This window comes from Tursiops truncatus, chromosome 21 (genome assembly GCF_011762595.2).
Source record: "Tursiops truncatus isolate mTurTru1 chromosome 21, mTurTru1.mat.Y, whole genome shotgun sequence".
NCBI classification, from domain to species: domain Eukaryota; kingdom Metazoa; phylum Chordata; class Mammalia; order Artiodactyla; family Delphinidae; genus Tursiops; species Tursiops truncatus.
Genome location: NC_047054.1, coordinates 23,336,715 through 23,354,982, shown reverse-complemented (window position 1 = coordinate 23,354,982; position 18,268 = coordinate 23,336,715). Strand labels below are relative to the sequence as shown.

The 18,268-nt window shown below is 49.5% G+C and overlaps 1 protein-coding gene across 4 annotated transcripts in view; it reads right to left on the bottom strand.

The window, feature by feature from the left end:
• Positions 1-6,566: 6,566 nt before the first annotated feature.
• RBPMS (RNA binding protein, mRNA processing factor) overlaps positions 6,567-18,268 on the bottom strand; it is a 185,812-nt gene continuing 174,110 nt past the window's right edge. For 2 of the 4 annotated variants that reach the window (XM_073798560.1, XM_073798559.1), the window contains 3 exons: positions 13,178-13,609; positions 12,481-12,582; positions 6,567-6,672 (listed from right to left, as the gene is read on the bottom strand). In XM_073798560.1, the coding sequence (XP_073654661.1) occupies positions 13,576-13,609 (34 nt within the window). In that variant the 3' untranslated portion in view covers positions 6,567-6,672; positions 12,481-12,582; positions 13,178-13,575. The remainder of the gene's footprint in view (positions 6,673-12,480; positions 12,583-13,177; positions 13,610-18,268) is intronic. The other 2 variants (XM_019921405.3, XM_019921403.3) reach the window with 1 other exon arrangement.

Below are 18,268 nucleotides of genomic sequence, written 5' to 3'. Positions count from 1 at the left end.
TTATTTCTGTTCTAGTCGTTTTTATTTCCTTCCTTCTGCTAACTTTGGGCTCAGTTTGTACTTTTTCTGTTTTCTAAAGGTGTAGAGTTAAGTTGTTTGAGATTTTTCTTGTTTCTTAATGTAGGTGTTTATTGCTATGAACTTCCTTCTTTGAACTGCTTTTGCTGTATCCCATAAGTTTTGGTGTGTTGTGTTTCCATTTTCATTTGTCTCAAGATACTTTTAAATTTCTCCTTTAATTTCATTTTTGATCCATTGGTTGTTCGGGTGAGCATTATTTTCATATGTTCAAGAATTTTCCAGTTTTCCTCCTTTTATTATTTCTAGTTTCATCCCATCTGGTTGGAGAAGATACTTGGTATGATTTCAGTCTTTTTGAATTTGCTAAGGCTTGTTTTGTGGCCTGACGTATGGTCTGTCATAGAATATATTCCATGTGTGCTTGAGAAGAATGCCTATTCTGTTGTTGGGTAGAATGTTCTGTACAGTTGACCTTTGAAAAACATGGGGGATAGGGGTGTGGAAGCCCCACACAGTCAAAATTCTGCATGTAACTTTACAGTTGGCCCTTGTGTCTGTGGTTTCAACCAACCATGAATTGTATAGTACTGTAGTGTGTATTTATTGAAAAAAAATCCACACATAAGTGGACCCATGTAGTTCAAGAGTCAACTGTATATGTCTATTAGGTACATTTAGTCTCTAGTGTTGTTCAAATCCTGTTTCCTTACTGATCCTCTGTCTGGATCATCTGTCTATTGTAGAGAGTGGGATATTAAAGTCCCCAACTATTACTTTATTGCAGGTTATTTCTCCTTTTAGTTCTATTAGGTTTGGTTATATGTTTGGGTGCTCTGATTGGGTACATAAGTATTTACAATTGTTATGTATTCTTTTTTGTTGTTGTTTTTTGGCTGCGCCACACGGCTTGAAGGATCTTGGGTCCCTGACCAGGGATGGAATCTGGGTCCTGGCAGTGAAGGTGCCATGTCCTAACCACAGGACTGCCAGGGAATTTCCAACAATTGTTATATATTCTTGATTGATTGATCCTTTTATCATTGTATAATGACCTTCTTTGTCTCTTTTTACCATTCTTAAAGTCTATTTTGTCTTACATAAGTATAGCTATGCCTGCTTTTCTTTTGAATACCATTTGCCTGAAATATCTTATTCCCTTTGCTCTCAGTCTGTGTCTTTAAAGCTAAAGTGAGTCTCTGATAGGCAGCATATCATTGGATCTTGTTTTTTAATCCATTCAGCAGTTCTGGGTATTTTGATTGGAGGATTTAATCCACTTATGTTTAAAGTAATTATTGTTAGGTGAGGACTTTACTGTTTCCATTTTGTTAATTGTTTTCTGGATGTTTTGACATGTGGGGAGGGATATAGTCTTTGTGGGAAATTGTGATACGAACCCAGTTGTATTTGAGGGTTGTAATAAAAAGAAAGAAGTTCTTTACCAGTTTTTCTGGGCACCTAGAAACATATCCACCAGAAATTCAAGTTAAAGTCAAAGTCACGTTCTTACCTCTGCCCGTTTCTGCTGGGTCTGTGGCCTGTTTAACAGAAGGAAGTTGGAATGGGCGTGTCTGGGTGTGTTGAAAGTTTAAGACAGTCTGTAGTGCATTTGATCTATAATTCATCACCGTAAGCCGAGGCTTTTAGGGGATAGCTAAAATATATTTGAGCCCAAAAGTGTAAAAAATGACATTTGACTGTTGCTGTTACATCCTCTAAGTGTGGCGAGATGATGGTGGGACTCGGGGGTTGGAGCAGCGCTTGATACGTGTGGAGCAGAGTCTCAGCGACGAGGCAGTGCAGCTACTTCCCGTTCCATTGTTTATAGCAAGGGCACTGCAGACATACAGCCCTTGGTCCTTGTGTGAGCTGACTGAAGTCACTAGCAGAAAGAACGTTTTGGATGTGGGAATGGGGCATTTGGATTTGTAAGTTCCCCAGTTCATATCAGCTAATAATGGTTTTCTGAGGCATAGAAAATGAGACTTGGTGTCCCCTCTTCCTCCTAGCTACTGTTTTTACTTGCAAAAATGATTTATGGGGAAGATAATCTTGTGTTTTTTAAGGTTTTATTGACTGTTCTTAACAAGCTGGGTCCAGCACTGTTGCTGTGTAGCGAAGCTGGGGTGCTGTGTGTGGAGACAGCGCGATGACCTGTATCACGTGTTGCCGCCCTTGGAGCTTCACGTAGGACAGTCCATCCTCTCCTCGGGTGTGTTTTTTGGGCTTGTTCTGAGAGACTAGATGTTCTGTGGGGAGCAGAGGGTGGGGGAGGCCCAAGGACCTCTTGGAAACCACTTCTCAGATGAACCGGACTTTGGAATCCCTGTCCTGTGAGCGTCATGTTGAATGAGCACTTTGGAAACACAGAGCTAGAATAGGCCCTGGCATTGTGCTGTCGACCTTCCTTCTGGCCACAGTTCAAAAAGCAAAAGTGCATTTTCCTTCCTAATGGGATTTCCATTAGAGATGTGCTGGTGCTCTCAGGCGAAGTGGCAAGGCTGCTGCCATGGGCCCTTTGGACAGTTAGGCCTGTAGCACTTGTCCAGCTCTCCTGGTTTGGAGATGGGCCAGCACGTTCCTGTGACTCAAACCATGTGGTCTCAAGACCCTGTGAGAACCCAGTGACTTTCAGCCACCCAGAACTTTGCAGGGGTTAAAGGATGTTCAGTGCAGACTTACCTTAATTTTTTAAAAAAATACGTGAAAACACAGAAGGATACTAGTAGGAGACACTGCTGTAAGTCATAGCCTGACCTTGGCAGGATCAGCTTCAGAAACACCAAAGTCAGGTTTACCTTGCACTTGACTTGTCATGAGATTTTGGACTTTTCTGCATTCTAGTTTTAGGGGAAAAGTGCTCTTTTGTCCAGGTAAATATTTTAACCTGAGCATCATTTCCTATTCCATGTAGGTGTGTCCTTTTGCCCAGAGAAGAAGTTTGGGTTTAATTTAATCTAGCCTAAGTAAGTTTCTAATTTACTGTTAGTTAGCATGGTGAGAGTTTCACTTCAAATGAGAGACGGGTGTGAGCAGTGGGGAGTGGAAGGCTTCCCTGGGTCTTGATTTATGGGCATGTTGTTACGGTTCATGGTCACAGGGCCCTTTCCCCTCATAAAGCAGGGAAGTGTGGTTTGTACTGTGGAAGCCCTGGTGAAGCAGCACCTGAGGAAGGTCAGGAAGGTTCCTCACGGCATATTGGCATCTGGGGGCTTGGGGTGGTTAGAGCCAGGCCAGTCTAGGGGAGTTGGGTACCAGCCAGGACGTTCTGCAGCAGTAGACAGAGCTTCACTGTGGCAGTTAAGTGTTTTCCTGTTTAGAGGGCCTTATCAGTTAGCTGACTCAGTATGGTTTTTCAGCATCACAGTCATGAGTTTCAGTGCAGGCGTTTTGAGGACCAACATTTCAGATAACACATCACTAGTAACACACTCTTCTGCCTTCTCAGAATGTTGTCCAGTTGTTTGATGTCATGAGGAGGTGTGATAGAACAGGGATGACATTGGAAGAGTGAGAGAGCAACTGCGTGCTGAAAATTCTCTTCACACTGGGTAAGAATACACTTTTCACCTAACAGTTGGACGTCCCAGTGATAAGTGGGGGATACAGTAGGAAGTCTGCTTGTATTCCTTGAGCTAAGCATGCCTTGCCCAAAGCACTCAGAAATAACTAGTTGATTCCTATATGTCACCGTGACACAGACACCAAGAGTTCTTGGGGTGTCCAGCCATGCTTCCTCTCCTATGAAAGTAGGTTTGGACATGTATTCAGGTACTGGGAATTTGAAGCCTTTATGATTATACTGTAACTTTCATTTTGCAAGTTTTAAGGTTCTTTTCTAGATTCCTTTAATTTGTAATTTTGTTATAGAGGTAGAAGGCATAGTACTTAATTTTAGTACTTAATGCCAGTTTTATGACATTAGTCCTGTGTTCTAAGCAGCACATCTCCCCTCCCAGTGGAGGGTTTACTTGGTAACAACGGATGGCTTAGTTATCATCTTGCTGGAGTCTACAGACTGGGACATTATGTGCAGAAGTAAGAGGGAACAGACAGACCTGCCCTTTTCTTATCGCGAATTCCCAGTTCCAGTGTTTGTGCTCCGTGGGGTGACACAAAATGAAGCTGGTGGTCAAGTGTTCAAGTGGGGTTGTGTCTGGAGCTCATGCTAGACAGGTAGGTCCTGTCCAGACTTGTTACTTGCACAGCAGTGGTGACCCAGGCACTCACTCATCCACCCCAAGGCCCTTTGTGCAAAAACCTATGGCAGTGACTGTGTTCAGCCCTTCCGTGGGAGGCACCCTCAATTCCTAGGCTGTCTGGCTCGTCTCTGGTGCCTTGGAGTTGGGAGGTCCCAGATGGGCGGAAGGCAAAGCGCATCATCAAGCCTGTCCCAGAGCCATGGCAGATGTGGCCTGCAGAGCCTGGGCAGGGCGCTGAGCCGTGTGGTCCTTTTCTGCCTTCACCCACTTTTGGTGGCTAGTCTTCTCTGTAAAAGGAACGTGAGATCCAAACCACAGAACCAATAACATCAGTGCCCAGCGAGACGAATAGCTGCTCGTGGTGGTTGGTTGCCATTAGTTGGAATTGAGTGCTAAGGCCCCCTCCCCCTTTTGGGGGAAGAGGAGTTGGTGAGAATATATTTATATAAAGCACTTTATGGTCTTGGCTATCAAGGCCTGGCTTCTCAATAGAATATATTTCTTACTCTAGGTCCGTAGAAAACCACAAATACAGATTTCAGATAGGCCTGAGCTCAAGCTTTGTAGCCTGAGGAGGATGTGGGGTCTGCTGAGTGCAGTAAAAGGCATCAAGAAAGGTGTGTGACTCTCCCTGGCGACCCTCCTGTGGGTCAGGAGGCTCTGGTCACGGCCGCTGCGTCCGTCAGTTAGCAGGTGCCCCCAGTAGAGCCCTGGCATGGGCTGTCCAGACGCTCCCATCCCTGCCCCTTTCTTCCCTTAGCCCCTCTGTCCTGGGCTCGAGGGCCAGTGCTTAGCTCTGTCCAGACCTGAAAATGGGAGCAAAAACGCTCCCTGGTCTGCAGTGTGGATGCACTGGGTTGCTCTTACAAAAAGGAATATGGCAAGCAGTGGTGTGACAGCTGGAATTAGCACTTTATTCTTAAAAATGACAATAGAAAAGTACCTTTAAACAGTTTATAAAAGCATAATAGACTGGGTGGAAGTTGCTGTTTTCCTTAGAAACAAGAGTACAGAACTGTCACCACGAACCAGGAGGCGATGAAGGCCTAAGCAGGGCTTGGGTGTGGCAGGGACGTTCCTTCCTGTCATTTATTGTGAGGGTGAGTGCCCCTCACCCCTGGCTCCTTTTGTTTTTTTTGTGATGAGCTTCTAAAAGTGTGTTGATCTCTTTACTTCTGATGGAAAATAATGAAACTAGAAAACCTGACACCAACCATGTATATATACTATAGTCATTAAAACATCGAAATCTTCAGCACAGCGTGAGCAGATCAGTAAGAAAGCTTGTGGTCATGTTTAGCTATATCAGCAGTTAAAAATTCTTAGGTCAATGTATTTTTACACCCGGCTCTTCTCCAACAAGGGGGAGAGTGAGCTGCCACAGACTCTGGAAGTGTCGGCTTACCACGCTAGACTGACCGGCTTTGATGGAGTCTTGAAGCAAGCTGATGAGTACTCATTCCAGACGCCAGGTAGTGTCACGGTGAGCACATGGGATTCAAGATCATGTTTTAAGTGGTGTGTCTGGCCTGCTGCTGCCAAGGCTCAGGAACACCAGCTCAGTTCAACCCATGTTTTGCAAAATCACTTGGGAGATGGGAGCTGCCCATTGCAGCCAGGTGGGCCGGGCAAAGGTGGCTGCCTCCTGGGCCCAGGCTGGCCTCCCAAGCCAAGGCTTCCCCTTAGACTCAGCACGTTCACCGGGGGAGTTGCGTGTCAGCTGGGCACACACAGGAGCGTGCTGGTAGAAGAAAAACATAAGAAAACGGCAAAACCCAACACTCAGCCCACAGTTTGTATAGTTACCTCGGGAGCTGCCGGGCTCTTCTAAGTGAGGAATGTGCTCCAAGGAAAGGCTGCTTTGCCCCGCTGGGAACCTGCCACCGTTAGGATAGAAGCTCCTGGAGGCCTTTGATTGTCTTGCAGGGTGACCTACTAGACCTGGAAGTAAACCCCAAGTACCGCACTAGCAGTTCTAACATCTAACCCTGCGTTACTCGTGGACTCAGGCCAGGGAAACAGATTTCTATACATTCACCATATGATTCTGGAAATTTTGATAATATTTAAAAACATGCCTTAAACATGCAGCTTCTTTTAGAGGAAAAAAATAGATATTTTAAATTACAAGCATTCAAAAGTCAAGCACAAAATCTGTGATCCAGCCCAGTGTAAGATCATCCATCCTGTCATACTTAAAATGTTTGTTTGGTATAAAAATACTCACTCTCTTGATTTTATCGTTGACATCTTTTATGTTTCATTCGAAAATATCTCCAAACTGTACAGAAATGGCAGACCATGCGTTCACAAATAACACGGTTTCTTACAAATTATACAGTGTAAAAGAGTAAAACATTTTTATTGTATTTTTTTCTTCGAGAAAAACAGATGTGTGATAGAGGCTGTGGCAGAGTCTTGAAGGGACCAAAACTGGGCGGGTTCCAGCCTGAAACAGAAAGAAAGCATGTAAGGGCAGTGGGTCTCACAAGCGCGTGGTCTTCCTCTGAGCCACGGGGCTGTTTCGGGACACCAGTGTATAGAAGCCACGGCTCAGAGACTCCTGGTGATTCCCCACAACGGCGCATGTGTACACCTTTCTGTAAACACGGAGTATCCTCACTGACCCTCCAGATGAAGACCACTCACAAGCCAGACGCTCAGTGGTCTGGCTTTACAAACACGGGCAGTGGGTATTTAATTTCTGTTTATCTTTCTCTTACTAGAATCTTTTCAAGCCCTCCCTCCCCTGCAAGGAAACGTTCATATTTGTTTTGCTTCGTGGCAGAATAAAGGGCCTTTGGACAATCATCTAGACTTCGTCCCTGGCAGACCCCCGCCCTGGTCCCAGGAGTTTCGTAAACACTTCTCAGCTCCTTTGTGTCTGGATTTACTCACTTACGTGAAGGCTCTATTGTAGGTGCTCTACTCTTATTCTGTCGCTCATTTTACTTTCATCTCTCCAACTCCCCAGTCCCTTGTTTTCTTGCCATCTTACCAACAGGTCAGACTCACATAAATCTGTGATTGCCGGAAAGGTATACGTAGAAGTAATCAGCATATACTACTAGAATTTTGTATGTGGGAGGAAGCCGTCCTTGCTGTTAACAGCCCCTGTCCTGCCCTGAGTTAAACTCTTTCAGACACAGCTAATTGGACGATCTTAATGAACACTCCTCTCCCACCCAGATCCGTCCAGTGCCAGCTGGATCTAAACTATGTCCCAGTATATCTTGTCAGAGCCTAGTTTTTGGTTGACAGTACAAATGGGTAAAACTAATGAGCCACAAGTCAGAAGACCAAATACAATAACCACAAACCTGTGGCTCCTGGAAAACTCCACGGGGAGAAGGTAGGACACTGCTCTCAAGAGTAGGGATCTGGACATCCAGAACCTCTTCTCTGAAGTTCGGTTAACACTTACCTGTCTCTTCAGCTTGTTGTAACTATTAAATTAGTCCTCGCCTATCATTTAGTTACGATTATAGAAAGAATAACGAGTGTCCCCTTCGGTTTAGAAATGTTCCCAACTCGAGCTCTGGGAGCCAGGTCCCCGTGTCCTCCCTGCAGTTTCTCCGAGTTCTCTGGTACAGGATTTGTCCAGCAGGAGGTGATCACCTCCTTTAGGAAAATTCCTTTGCTTCCCCTGGTGCCCAGCACAGTAGTGGGGATCAGCCCCCCAGACTCACTCAATGCCGGAGGAATCGAAGCGGGCCAGGACCCTTCACTCCCCATCTTTGGTGCAGGTCACACGTACTGTGACACTCAGCAGGGCCAGCAGAAGGACCCCCCCCCCTCGTGAAAGCTACATCTCTTCTCCTGCCTGATTTCTACCCAGCAGGGGGTGGGGCACCAGGACCCCCGATCCAGCCCAGGTGTGCACGGCCTGAAGCAGGCCCGGGTGGGTGGCAGGAATGCACGTGCCCAGGGTTATGGGGGGTCACAGGGCCGGGCCTGGTCCTTGGTGCTGTAGCAGCTGACGTCCTCTAATGAACTCACGAGCCTCGGTCCCCACGAGCGTCTGATCTGCGGCCCTCTGGCTGCCAAAGGGGCCTCCCCCACCTGCCAGTCTCTGTCCGTCCACGGAGGAGGGAAACCAGCTTTGGGGACCCGGAGACGAGGCCAGCTTCCTTCCTCCTCAGTCTTGGCTTGTCAGGCCTGGAATGACAAGTCCCACGTCATTCCAAACTTGACCCCATGCCAGCAACCCAAGCCGTGGATGTCGTCGATTCCAGGAAACCAGGGCCAAGGAACAGCAGTTCCCACTTCGGAACAACTCACAGGGGACAGCAGCGGGCAGCCCGCAAGCTCTGGGAACCTGAGGGGCGTCTCACAGAGCATGGGCTTGGAGAGGGCCGCCCACTAGTTTAGGAAGGACAAAGCTCTTACAGCCCCTGGCTCGGTGAGGCAGGGCCTGCCTGGTCTAGGTCTGCTTGCTTCTCCGGAGCTCAAAGGCCACCTTCAGGCAAGTGCACGTTGCCAGCTCCCGGGCAGTTCTCCCCATTCCCATCAGCTCTGCCCTGGGCGTTTCTGCCATGACCTCAAAGGCAACGCGTCTCTACCGAGACTCACCACTTGGCCTTCACACGGATGCGTCCCAGACACGCCCTGCACTCTCAGGTCACTCTGACACCGCCATCACCGGCTTGGTTCGCCTCTCCCGGTACGTGTTTCCACTAGACCATGCATTTTGCTTTGGGCAGTAAGGTGACAATTCCTAAAGCACCTCCTGCTACCTGGCTCAGATCTCCGCTGCCTCTCCAAGACCCTCAAAACCTTGATCAAAATCCATTTTCCACAAGACCACACAGTCATTCTTACGTGCCCCGCTTCTGTTACTGTATTTCCGCATACACAAACCCTACTATCTGTCAAAACTCAGTTTAAGCACCACTTCCTCCAGCCTTTCCTGATCCCTTCAGGCTGCAGGGCTTTCTCATCTCCTGGCTGGAGCTCTCACGGTCCAGGCCACTTACTTGGCTTTCACAAGGATTACTTCCCTCCCTGAGACCGTCTCCACCATCCTCTACTCCAGACATAGTCACTTGCATGTAGCAAAAATGCAGACACCTGGACTCTAGGACAAATGAAACGGGAACGATGGGCTATTAATGGGACGTGGCCCCCAGCCTTGATCATGCCCAGGCTAGGCTGAGAGCCAGGAGACTGTGCCTGGGGCCCACGTGGGGCTCTGCACACCAGCCCTGACAGGGCCTCTACAGAAAGCTGATGCGGGGACTGGGAAGGCGCCCCAGCTTTCTGAGGCGATAAGCAACACACCCGACTTAAGGGTCCTCTGTCCCCTTCCTGGGCCCCTGAGCAGGAAGAAAGATGGACGGGGCTGGTTAATCTAAGGCTGCGTAGAAAGTCGGATCTTTTGAAGTGAAAAAGAACAGGGAGGGAAGAAACAAAGAAAGGGGTGAGAGTCGATAGTTTCCTGAGCTTTTCTGCTTTTCCATAACTGTGTTGGGTAAATGCAGTTCTCACATGGGAAAAGAATGCGTCCGCATTGCCATAGATGTTCCAGACTGAATAGAAGGTCAGAATGTGGCTATTTCAATCCCTGTAAACAAGGAAAGGGGTTTAGCTAGGAACGGAGTTCAAACCTTGGAATGTATTAACAAGGACATTTTAAACAGAAAGCAAAGACATCCGGGAACACAGAGCACCATGGGGGGTGGGAGAGAGTCAGGCTCTGTTTACAGAGCAGACTCTCCTCACAGAACCTTTCCGGAAAGGAGGTCAACTATGACATGCATGTGATGGGATAAACAAGGGAAGAAAATGTGTATAAAATCTTGTCTGAAGCAGGTCACCACTGTCTCTATTTGAAGGCAATGGAGTGTCTCCCTGTGTCTTAAGGAATATTACACAATTCTAAACCAGTTCATTTCAGCTGTCCTCGATGGAGATCACTGTGTGTCCCTCAGCGCTTGGGGACAGCTGCCGATGGGTATGGGTCATGGTGCCGGCTGCCCTGGTGGGGTTAGGGGTGGCCAACGCCGAGACCCACGGGAGAGGCTGCTCTTCCCCGAGGCAGCTTGGTAGGTTGGTAAGTTAGAGTGTGTTGATCCAAGCCCCTTGTGAGTGTTTTCTCCCAGCAAGAAGAAAATCCTCTTTCTGTTTCCTCCCAATCCATTTGTATCTATACTTGGCCTATTTACTAATGATTTTTTCCCCAAGAGTTTTTCTAACATTTATTCATTTTTACTATAAGGTAAGAAATATTCCCTTCCATCCAAATCCCAACATCATATGACTAAGGTTTTTAATAAGAGTGGTTTAGTTTTCATTTTATACCTGTCAGCTTGACTTTTGAAAAATCAAATGCTGGTATTAATTTGTAACACAAAGACTAACATTTTAAAAGCTTCACAGTCTATAGAGTCTCCAGGGAACAGTCATCTGTGGTTAGAAACTCCTCCCTATTCTAAAGATGCATGCCCTGCACCGGCGCACCACTGGCCACAGACACGAGCTCACGCTGGCCGCCCCCACTGTGGCCCTGGGTGGACGCCAGCCCTCACCCTCAGGAGGCCCGCCCTCGGGGCCAGAGATCCTCCCTCCTCACAGGCCAGGCCTATCTCTGCAGTGCTGGCTGACTTCAGAGCTGGGAGGGGAAAGCCTCCTCCACACTCTTGTAACCGATGGGTGGCCTGGGGCTGGTAAGCCCCACCGTGAACACGGCTAGTGCTGAAGACCCCGTCCACGCGGGCCACCCAGGACCGAGCCGGTTCTCCTCCCCACTGTCACCAGGCCCTTCCACTGTCTGCAGAGAGTCACCACACGCTCCAGCTGCTGCTGCTTCCTGACGGGGCTCATCTGCTTGTGCCCGAATTACTGAGATATGGGCTGATTTACTACACTAAAAATAAATAATAATAAAAAATCCCTACTCTAAACCTGCTTCTAAAAAAATTGTATGGGTGGCTGCTAATTGGTCCTTAAATTTCCCCAGAGGAGAGAGAAAGCAAAGCAAGATCTTGCCTTTTTAAACAGTTTTACTGAGTGGTATTATCCATAAGAATACCGTGGACACTTCTGTTAAGGACCACGAGAAGAGGAAAACCTGATGGATTAGAAGGCTGTAGAACTAGTGGGACATCTCTTGGCTGCCCTGTGTGATGTGGAAAACTCTTTACCTGTCGGTCAGCTTCGTTAGTGTGAGAAACAGACGTCAGTGGGAAAAAAGACCCCAAGTGCCTGATGCCGGCTCCCCAACCAGGCAGGGTGGGCAGGCTGCACGCGCCCACTACACGCGCCTCTGGGGGGCACTGAGAGGCGGGCTTCTGAGCACGAGATGACTTATGCCCCGAATGTGGTAATGACCTCCTAGGCCCAGCTGCCTGGTTCTCTGCCCTTAGCAGGAATCCTGTTCTCTTTATGACTCATCCTTTCTTTATAGGCCCCTCACAGGGATGAAATCTGCCACCTTATTTGGGCTGGGACATAATTGCTGCTGGCCTGCCCCTGGCATTCCTGCTGTTCTAGGTCAAGCTTTCCAAAGAGACTGGAAGCCCCACGTGTGGTGCCCAGCAGGCAGGTCGCCTCCTGGAACCCTGCTGCACGACTGTTCTGAGACAACGCTTACTGCCCGCAGTGAAAGAACTGAGCAGTGACAGCTGGTAGTGACGGAGAAGACGGACAAATCACCCAAATCTTCACCACTAGAAAAGCCGCGCAGTTTAGGAGTCCACTTAGACTCCATTATAGTTCAGTCATGCCCAAGGGCAATCGCCCTGTTTCTTGAGAGGCTCAGAATGTCTCCAAGTCATCAAGAAAGGGCTGCACTATATTCAGTATAACTGGATTAATAGATCAAAAGGAATATACATACTACATCTGAAGATTTCCACCAAAATGGTTAATTAAAAAAAAAAAAAAGCCTTAGGGCTTCAAGGGAAAAACTTCATTCATATATATGTTCCCTTTGATGGAATACCTCATACCCGGATACTGCTGGAGGAGGTGTTGACAGCCTCACCCAGCAAGGCTGTGAGGACCAAGCACTGGGTGACGCGCTCTGAGAGCCCGCAGAGCTCACCTGCTACCCCGGGACGCCTTTCCCTCAGCAGACGGCAGCTGGAGGAGACGAGCGCACGCCGGTCCCGAGCGCCCACCGCAGCCCCTGGAGGGGCCCCACCCACCGGGGATGCTGGTGGGATGGCCCCGACTACACCACTCCACGCGGTCGTGCCCTGCCCGGGACACGCTGCTTCTTGGGAGGAACCGTTCAGTCTCTGAGTTTGGAACTCACCAGCGCGCTCCAGTTTTGTAGAACAGCTCGAGAACAGGAGCCACTTGAAGATTGCGTTAATACCCACAAGACAGATTGCAGCCACCATCACACACCTGGAACCTGGGGTGGAGAAAGAGATGAGCCGTTAACACCCGCGGTGACAGCAACCCCGGCTGCCGGCTTCCCTGGGCCTGTTCCGAGGGTAAAGAGCTGCCAGGCAAAGGCACCAGCACCAAAGGCCTCCACTGCTGAGCTTGAGGACAAGCTCCAACTGGGAGTGCCACGAAGAGCTCTCACTGGGACGTGGTGCAGCCAGCGGGAGGCGGCTCTCGGGGGCCGGGGTGCCCGGCAGCAGAGGGTGGCTCCCAGGGACTCCCTGCAGCAAGCCCAGTGGGGAGGGCACCTGGAGAAAAGCGTGCCCCTTTAGGAGCACCAGGGCATAAGCCCCCTGGGGGCAGACAGGCAGGGCCTCCGCACACACGTCCCCCAGGACTAGACAGAGGAAAGGCACGGGATCTGAGGGCCCCCGAGAGCAGCCCGAAACCTAACCAACTCCAGGGGCCGCCCCAGACCCCAGGGACAACTCTGGTCAGCCCAAGGCCCCAGAAGCAACCCTCCAGGAGAACCCTGTGCTGTCACGTGCACCAATGAACTCGACTTTGCTCCGGGCACCTACTAGGAAACAAAACCCAAAAGCTAACACTTGGGAACATACCCTGCTATTCCCAGTGTCTGAGAATTCTGAGACAGGAAGAGGCAGACACTTAGCGAGGAACACATTTTTAATATTCTTCCTGCAGGCATGGCTGCCTCCGCGCTGGCTGGTTTCATCAAGAATTCCTGGTGCTGAGGAAGGAAGGCCTTCGCCCAGCACGTGGACACCGGTGCCCGATTCCCCGCTAACGTTCCTCAAGTCTTCAGCGCTGCTCTCCTTCCCAGGACAGAGAACCTGCTTCTGGCGCACAGGGCTTTGTGGACAGGAGCGCACGATGTGCTGTGGAAAGCTGCCCCGGGATGCTGCAGGGAGACCATGCCCTGCGCTCAGACGGCCTCTGGGGTGATGCGGCAGGCTGAAGGAAAGATCGCCTTCCCAGGGCATCTCTCTTCTCAGAGTCAGGAAAAAAAAAAAGTTTTCCCCAGAATTTCACTATAAAAACATTGAAAGATGAGTAGATGTGATTCTAGTCTCCTGGTAGAAGTTGGGTTGAGGACAGAAAAATAAATGTTCACCCCTGGAAACAAAACCTATCATCTGACCCAAGTTTCCCCGGCCGTGTCCACACTTGCCGGGCACAGGCAAGGAGGGAGGGAGGGTGTGCCTGCAGACCCAGGGTGCCTCCTGGGGCGGCCAGACCAAGGCTGCCTTTTTAGGATGGCTGTCGTTTAGGAAATCACACTGATGACCAGATTCCTCTCAGCCTCTGGGCTGAAGCTAGTTGGGAGGACTGAGGACTGGTGGTTTAGGAGTCCTGGGACCCTGGCTTCTGGGCCTGGGTTCTGGGAGACCAGGGTTTTATCAGCAAGCCGCTCTTTGCAGTTACTGTATCAACACTTGTCCGCACGCCGGGCTCAGCGGGTGGGCAGAGAGAACACGTGGGCCAGAGTCTGCTTTGCAGAGACCCCGGGAGCGGACTCCCCAAAGAACACAAAACACCAGAGGGGAGTCCCAACGCGTTCACCTCTATGTAGAGCACGCCGGCTTTCTGAAGCTCTCAGCCACTCAGAGAGCTGATGGCAGTGGACGGTCGGCTCCTGCAGGTGGCCTTGCCCTGCGACTGCGGAAACGCCGAGGCTCAGTGTCCTGATCTTAACATGCGGCCGCGATCTGTGACCTTCCTCCAGGGGCCGGGCAGGCAGCTCCCTGGTGCACGTGCTCGGGGGCCTCCGTGTCCCAGCCAGACTCACAGAATAGACCACGGGTGAAGGGGGAGCCACAGCTGACTGCGCTGGCTGTCACAAGAGTCCTGGTTGGCACATGGCTCGGCAGGTGCTAGGAGGTGGTTAGCAGAAAGCCAGAAGGGACGCCACCACCCCAGTACCTGGCAGGAGGCAGGTTCTCAGGCCCGTCCCTACTTTCTGACTCACACAGGAAGCAAAACAGACCCTGGGGCTCAGGGTGAGGGAATCAGAACCAGGGCACGTGGAGACCCCTCTCAGGGAAGGGCTCATCCACTCGGGCCGCCGGGCACCTTCTGCCAGCGCTGCCTTCAAGCCCCACCCAGCCCAAGCCTGTTCACTTGGATGAAGCAAAAGGGAGGGGAGAAGAGGAACAGAGAAGTTAAACTGCCCTCTAAGCTTGAGTAAAGTGAGGTCTGTTCTGAGAAAAGAACCCCATATAAATCTGGGAGAGCTTTCATCTCTGCTCCCGTGTGCAGGGAAGCACCTGCTGACCCCTCACAGTCGCCGTCTTTCCTTGATTGGCATTTTTCCATTAGCCCTTCTCACCACCCGACCTACTGTTTACTTTAGTATTTTATTACTCTTCTCCCTGTTACAGAATGTCACCTCCACCAAGTCAAGGGTTTTGTCTGCTTCTGTCCACTGTAGTATCTGCAACGCCCAGAACAGTACCTTATATCCCGCAGATGGTCACTGAATATGTATTGTGTCAATGGCCTTACGTGTGACTGAAAGACCTTAGTTCATAGAAGACAAGGGAAGGACCCTGGGGCCTCTTCTAGGCAGAAGGCAGGGGGTGAGTGCCTGAAGCCACAGCAGCTGTCTGGGCTTCCATGAAGACTGCCCTTCCTACCCTGCTAAGCTCTAAGTGCTGCCTGGACATCCAGCAGCTGGGGCTCTCCGGATCGTGGCTGCATCCCCAAGGCGCTTGTGCTCACAGCCAAAGACAGACTAGGCCATTCCTCCCCAAAACTAAACAAAAGGAACAAACAGGTTCAAATTTTTATCCCTTGCCATGTTCTCCTTTAGTTCGGTGAGGCCGTGACTACACGTGCTTATAATTTCTATGCTGTGGTCTCAGTCCCCGGCCAGGGAAATTTCATGAGTTCTTTAAGAACACCCTCCCACGTCCACTCCAACTCTAATTCTTTCTCCCCTCTTTTTTCTGATTTATTTAACTACATTTGGATACCCAACCAGGAAGACTGCATAACCCTTATTCCTTGTAAGGAGTGACTACAGAGCTGCTCATGCTTTTCTATCCTCAATTGGCAGGGAAATTGATCACTGCCAATCATTACTGTGTTTCCTGGGGTTCTCGGCCACATGGCTGACCCATTAGCAAAACTCTGTAGGGATGTGCACACGCTGTAACCAGACTGAACACCGTCTGTCAAGCAAGATGTTGAACAAATTAAAACGTAACACCCACCCCTCTGACGACCACCATTCTGATGGCCTTACTTACGCCACTGATGGCGGTCCGCACGCACACCCACCTCCTTTGGAGCGCTCCTCTCTTTGGAGCATCCTGGGCAATAATTCTCCTTTCTCTTTAAAACTTGTGTCCATGGCTCTTGCCCCTTAGAACTGAAGCTCTTCAGGGGCACAGGCCTCGTTTCACACATTTTTTTTTTTTTTTTGCAGTATGCAGGCCTCTCACTGTTGTGGCCTCTCCCGTTGCGGAGCACAGGCTCCGGACATGCAGGCTCAGCGGCCATGGCTCACGGGCCCAGCCGCTCCGCGGCACGTGGGATCCTCCCGGACCGGGGCACGAACCCGTGTCCCCTCATCGGCAGGCGGACTCTCAATCACTGCGCCACCAGGGAAGCCCTCACACATTTTTATATCTACCATATAGTAGATAAATAACACATGTTTAAAGAATAAAGAGCTTATTTACTTTTCTAGTCTAGTCACTGATTTCCCTTTAGAAATAAGCGCTCAGACTGGGTCAATTAAAAATCCCTGAAGGACCTCCGGGAGAACAGGCCTGGAATGTTCAGGATCCAGGAGGAGGCAGCCCTGACGTTCCACACATCAGAAGTGACGCCGGTCTGCGTACAGGTCCTTATGTCTGATACCAGATGTCACTCCTGCCCCCATTCTGGTGCTGTCTTTCCGGGGGGGAAGAAAGCCCCTTCCAGTGAGTGCAGGAAGGCCATGTGGGCCAGTGGTTCCACTGGTGGCACTTTTGCCCTTTTCTGGAGACTCATCTTGCTCTAAAATGTTGGTTATTTCATCAGCACCACTGTTTTCAGTTCTCACTTACGTCTCCTTAAGATTACACAGCCTGGATTATTAGCTGTCTTGGAAAGGACTTGATCCAAGAGACGAGAAGGAGCCTGGGTAATGGAGCCATACTGAGCTGGTCTAACTTCAGGCAGGATGGGAGTCCCAACCCCAAGTGCAGTGCAATGAGTTCAGTGATCTATCCTCCTCCCAAACTACCTCCTCTCCCCCACTCCCTTGAGACCCCAAGGAAGGAGCCTGGCCCATGGCCCAAGTTTATCTCAGAACAATGATGCACCCACCGGAGACATTACATCTTTATGCAGATCCTACAGTGTTTCAGAAGCCATACTTCCAGGGCAGTGGGGAGCAACTGCTGGCCCTTCTCTGGTAGCCACACCGCCTCTAGATCTCTGGGGAATGGAGCTAGATCTCTTCGACTGCTTACCAATCCTGCCTTCTCTCTCCTTGGGGCCTATGCCACCACCATCTTTTGCCAACTGGAACTGCCAAAATCTTACTCAGCTTTCCTACAGCATTTGACGCTGCAGACCAGGCAGCTCAACACTGCCCTCCCCGGGCGCCGTGCCGCCCCTGTCCCTGGTCACTCTTCACTCTCAACAAGCGGACCCCTTGCATCCAGGAGAGCCTCCAGGTTCTGTCCCACCGACCTCACCTCCGATTTCATTCATTTCCTCAACTATCAGCTTCTGCAAAAAATGCCAGATCTACATTTCACCCCATGAACTCTCTCATGAGCTTCAGAATTTCTGGTTTTCTTATCCTAGACGCCTCTAGGTGAATACCTACCAGCCTCCGAAAATTAAGAGACAAACACTGTCACAGAGAGGTACCTGGGAACAGTGCCTTCTGGAGCTGTATAACACGACAGCGCTAGACCAGTGTCATCCAGTAACGGAGAAGGTTCCCACACAACAAATGCCTAAGGCTTTTCGGAACAGAGAAACAATGGCCGGGGATATATAAATTAAATTTAAAAATTAATTATGGGCACATGGATATGAAGCATGGATTCAGGAAATTCTGGACTTAAAGGGACTCCAGAATATACCTCAAAAGCTTAAAATTTATATTTTCAGGGAGAAAAAAGTCACCCTTAAATAGCAAACTAAGATTTCACACAATAGTAAAACATTGTAAAGAACATTTTAGGTGTCTAGCATGGACGGCTGACTTCACCTTTCTAAGAAAGGACGTTGGAAACACACTGTCACTAACATTACCATTTCATTTTAAAAGGGTACTTTAACACACAGAAGAACAATTTCAGAATAAGGGACAAATACAAGTCGCTTTAAGGAAAGAATCCTGGTGTTCCCCCTATAATCACATATTAGTGACAAGTGTCAAGAGGTGACTCCTGGTCCAAGGGTTATACGTATGGGTGCCCCTGGTGTAGGTTCTGGATAAGAGGTGAGGGCACGGTTTCCCAAGGCGTGTGCTATGTAAAACATTAGTCTCCTAAGATGGTGCGAGAAAAGGGTTTCCTGGTCTCAAATAAGTTTGAGAAACACTGCATCCTAGAGTTTCCTAATCTTCAAGATTCACGATGCTCATATTGTTATAAAGGCTCTGAGAATCGTTTGGTAAAAAATCTTTTTAACTCTGACCTTAGAAGCGTGTAAGTCTCTGTCCACGGTTACACCCGAGGCCA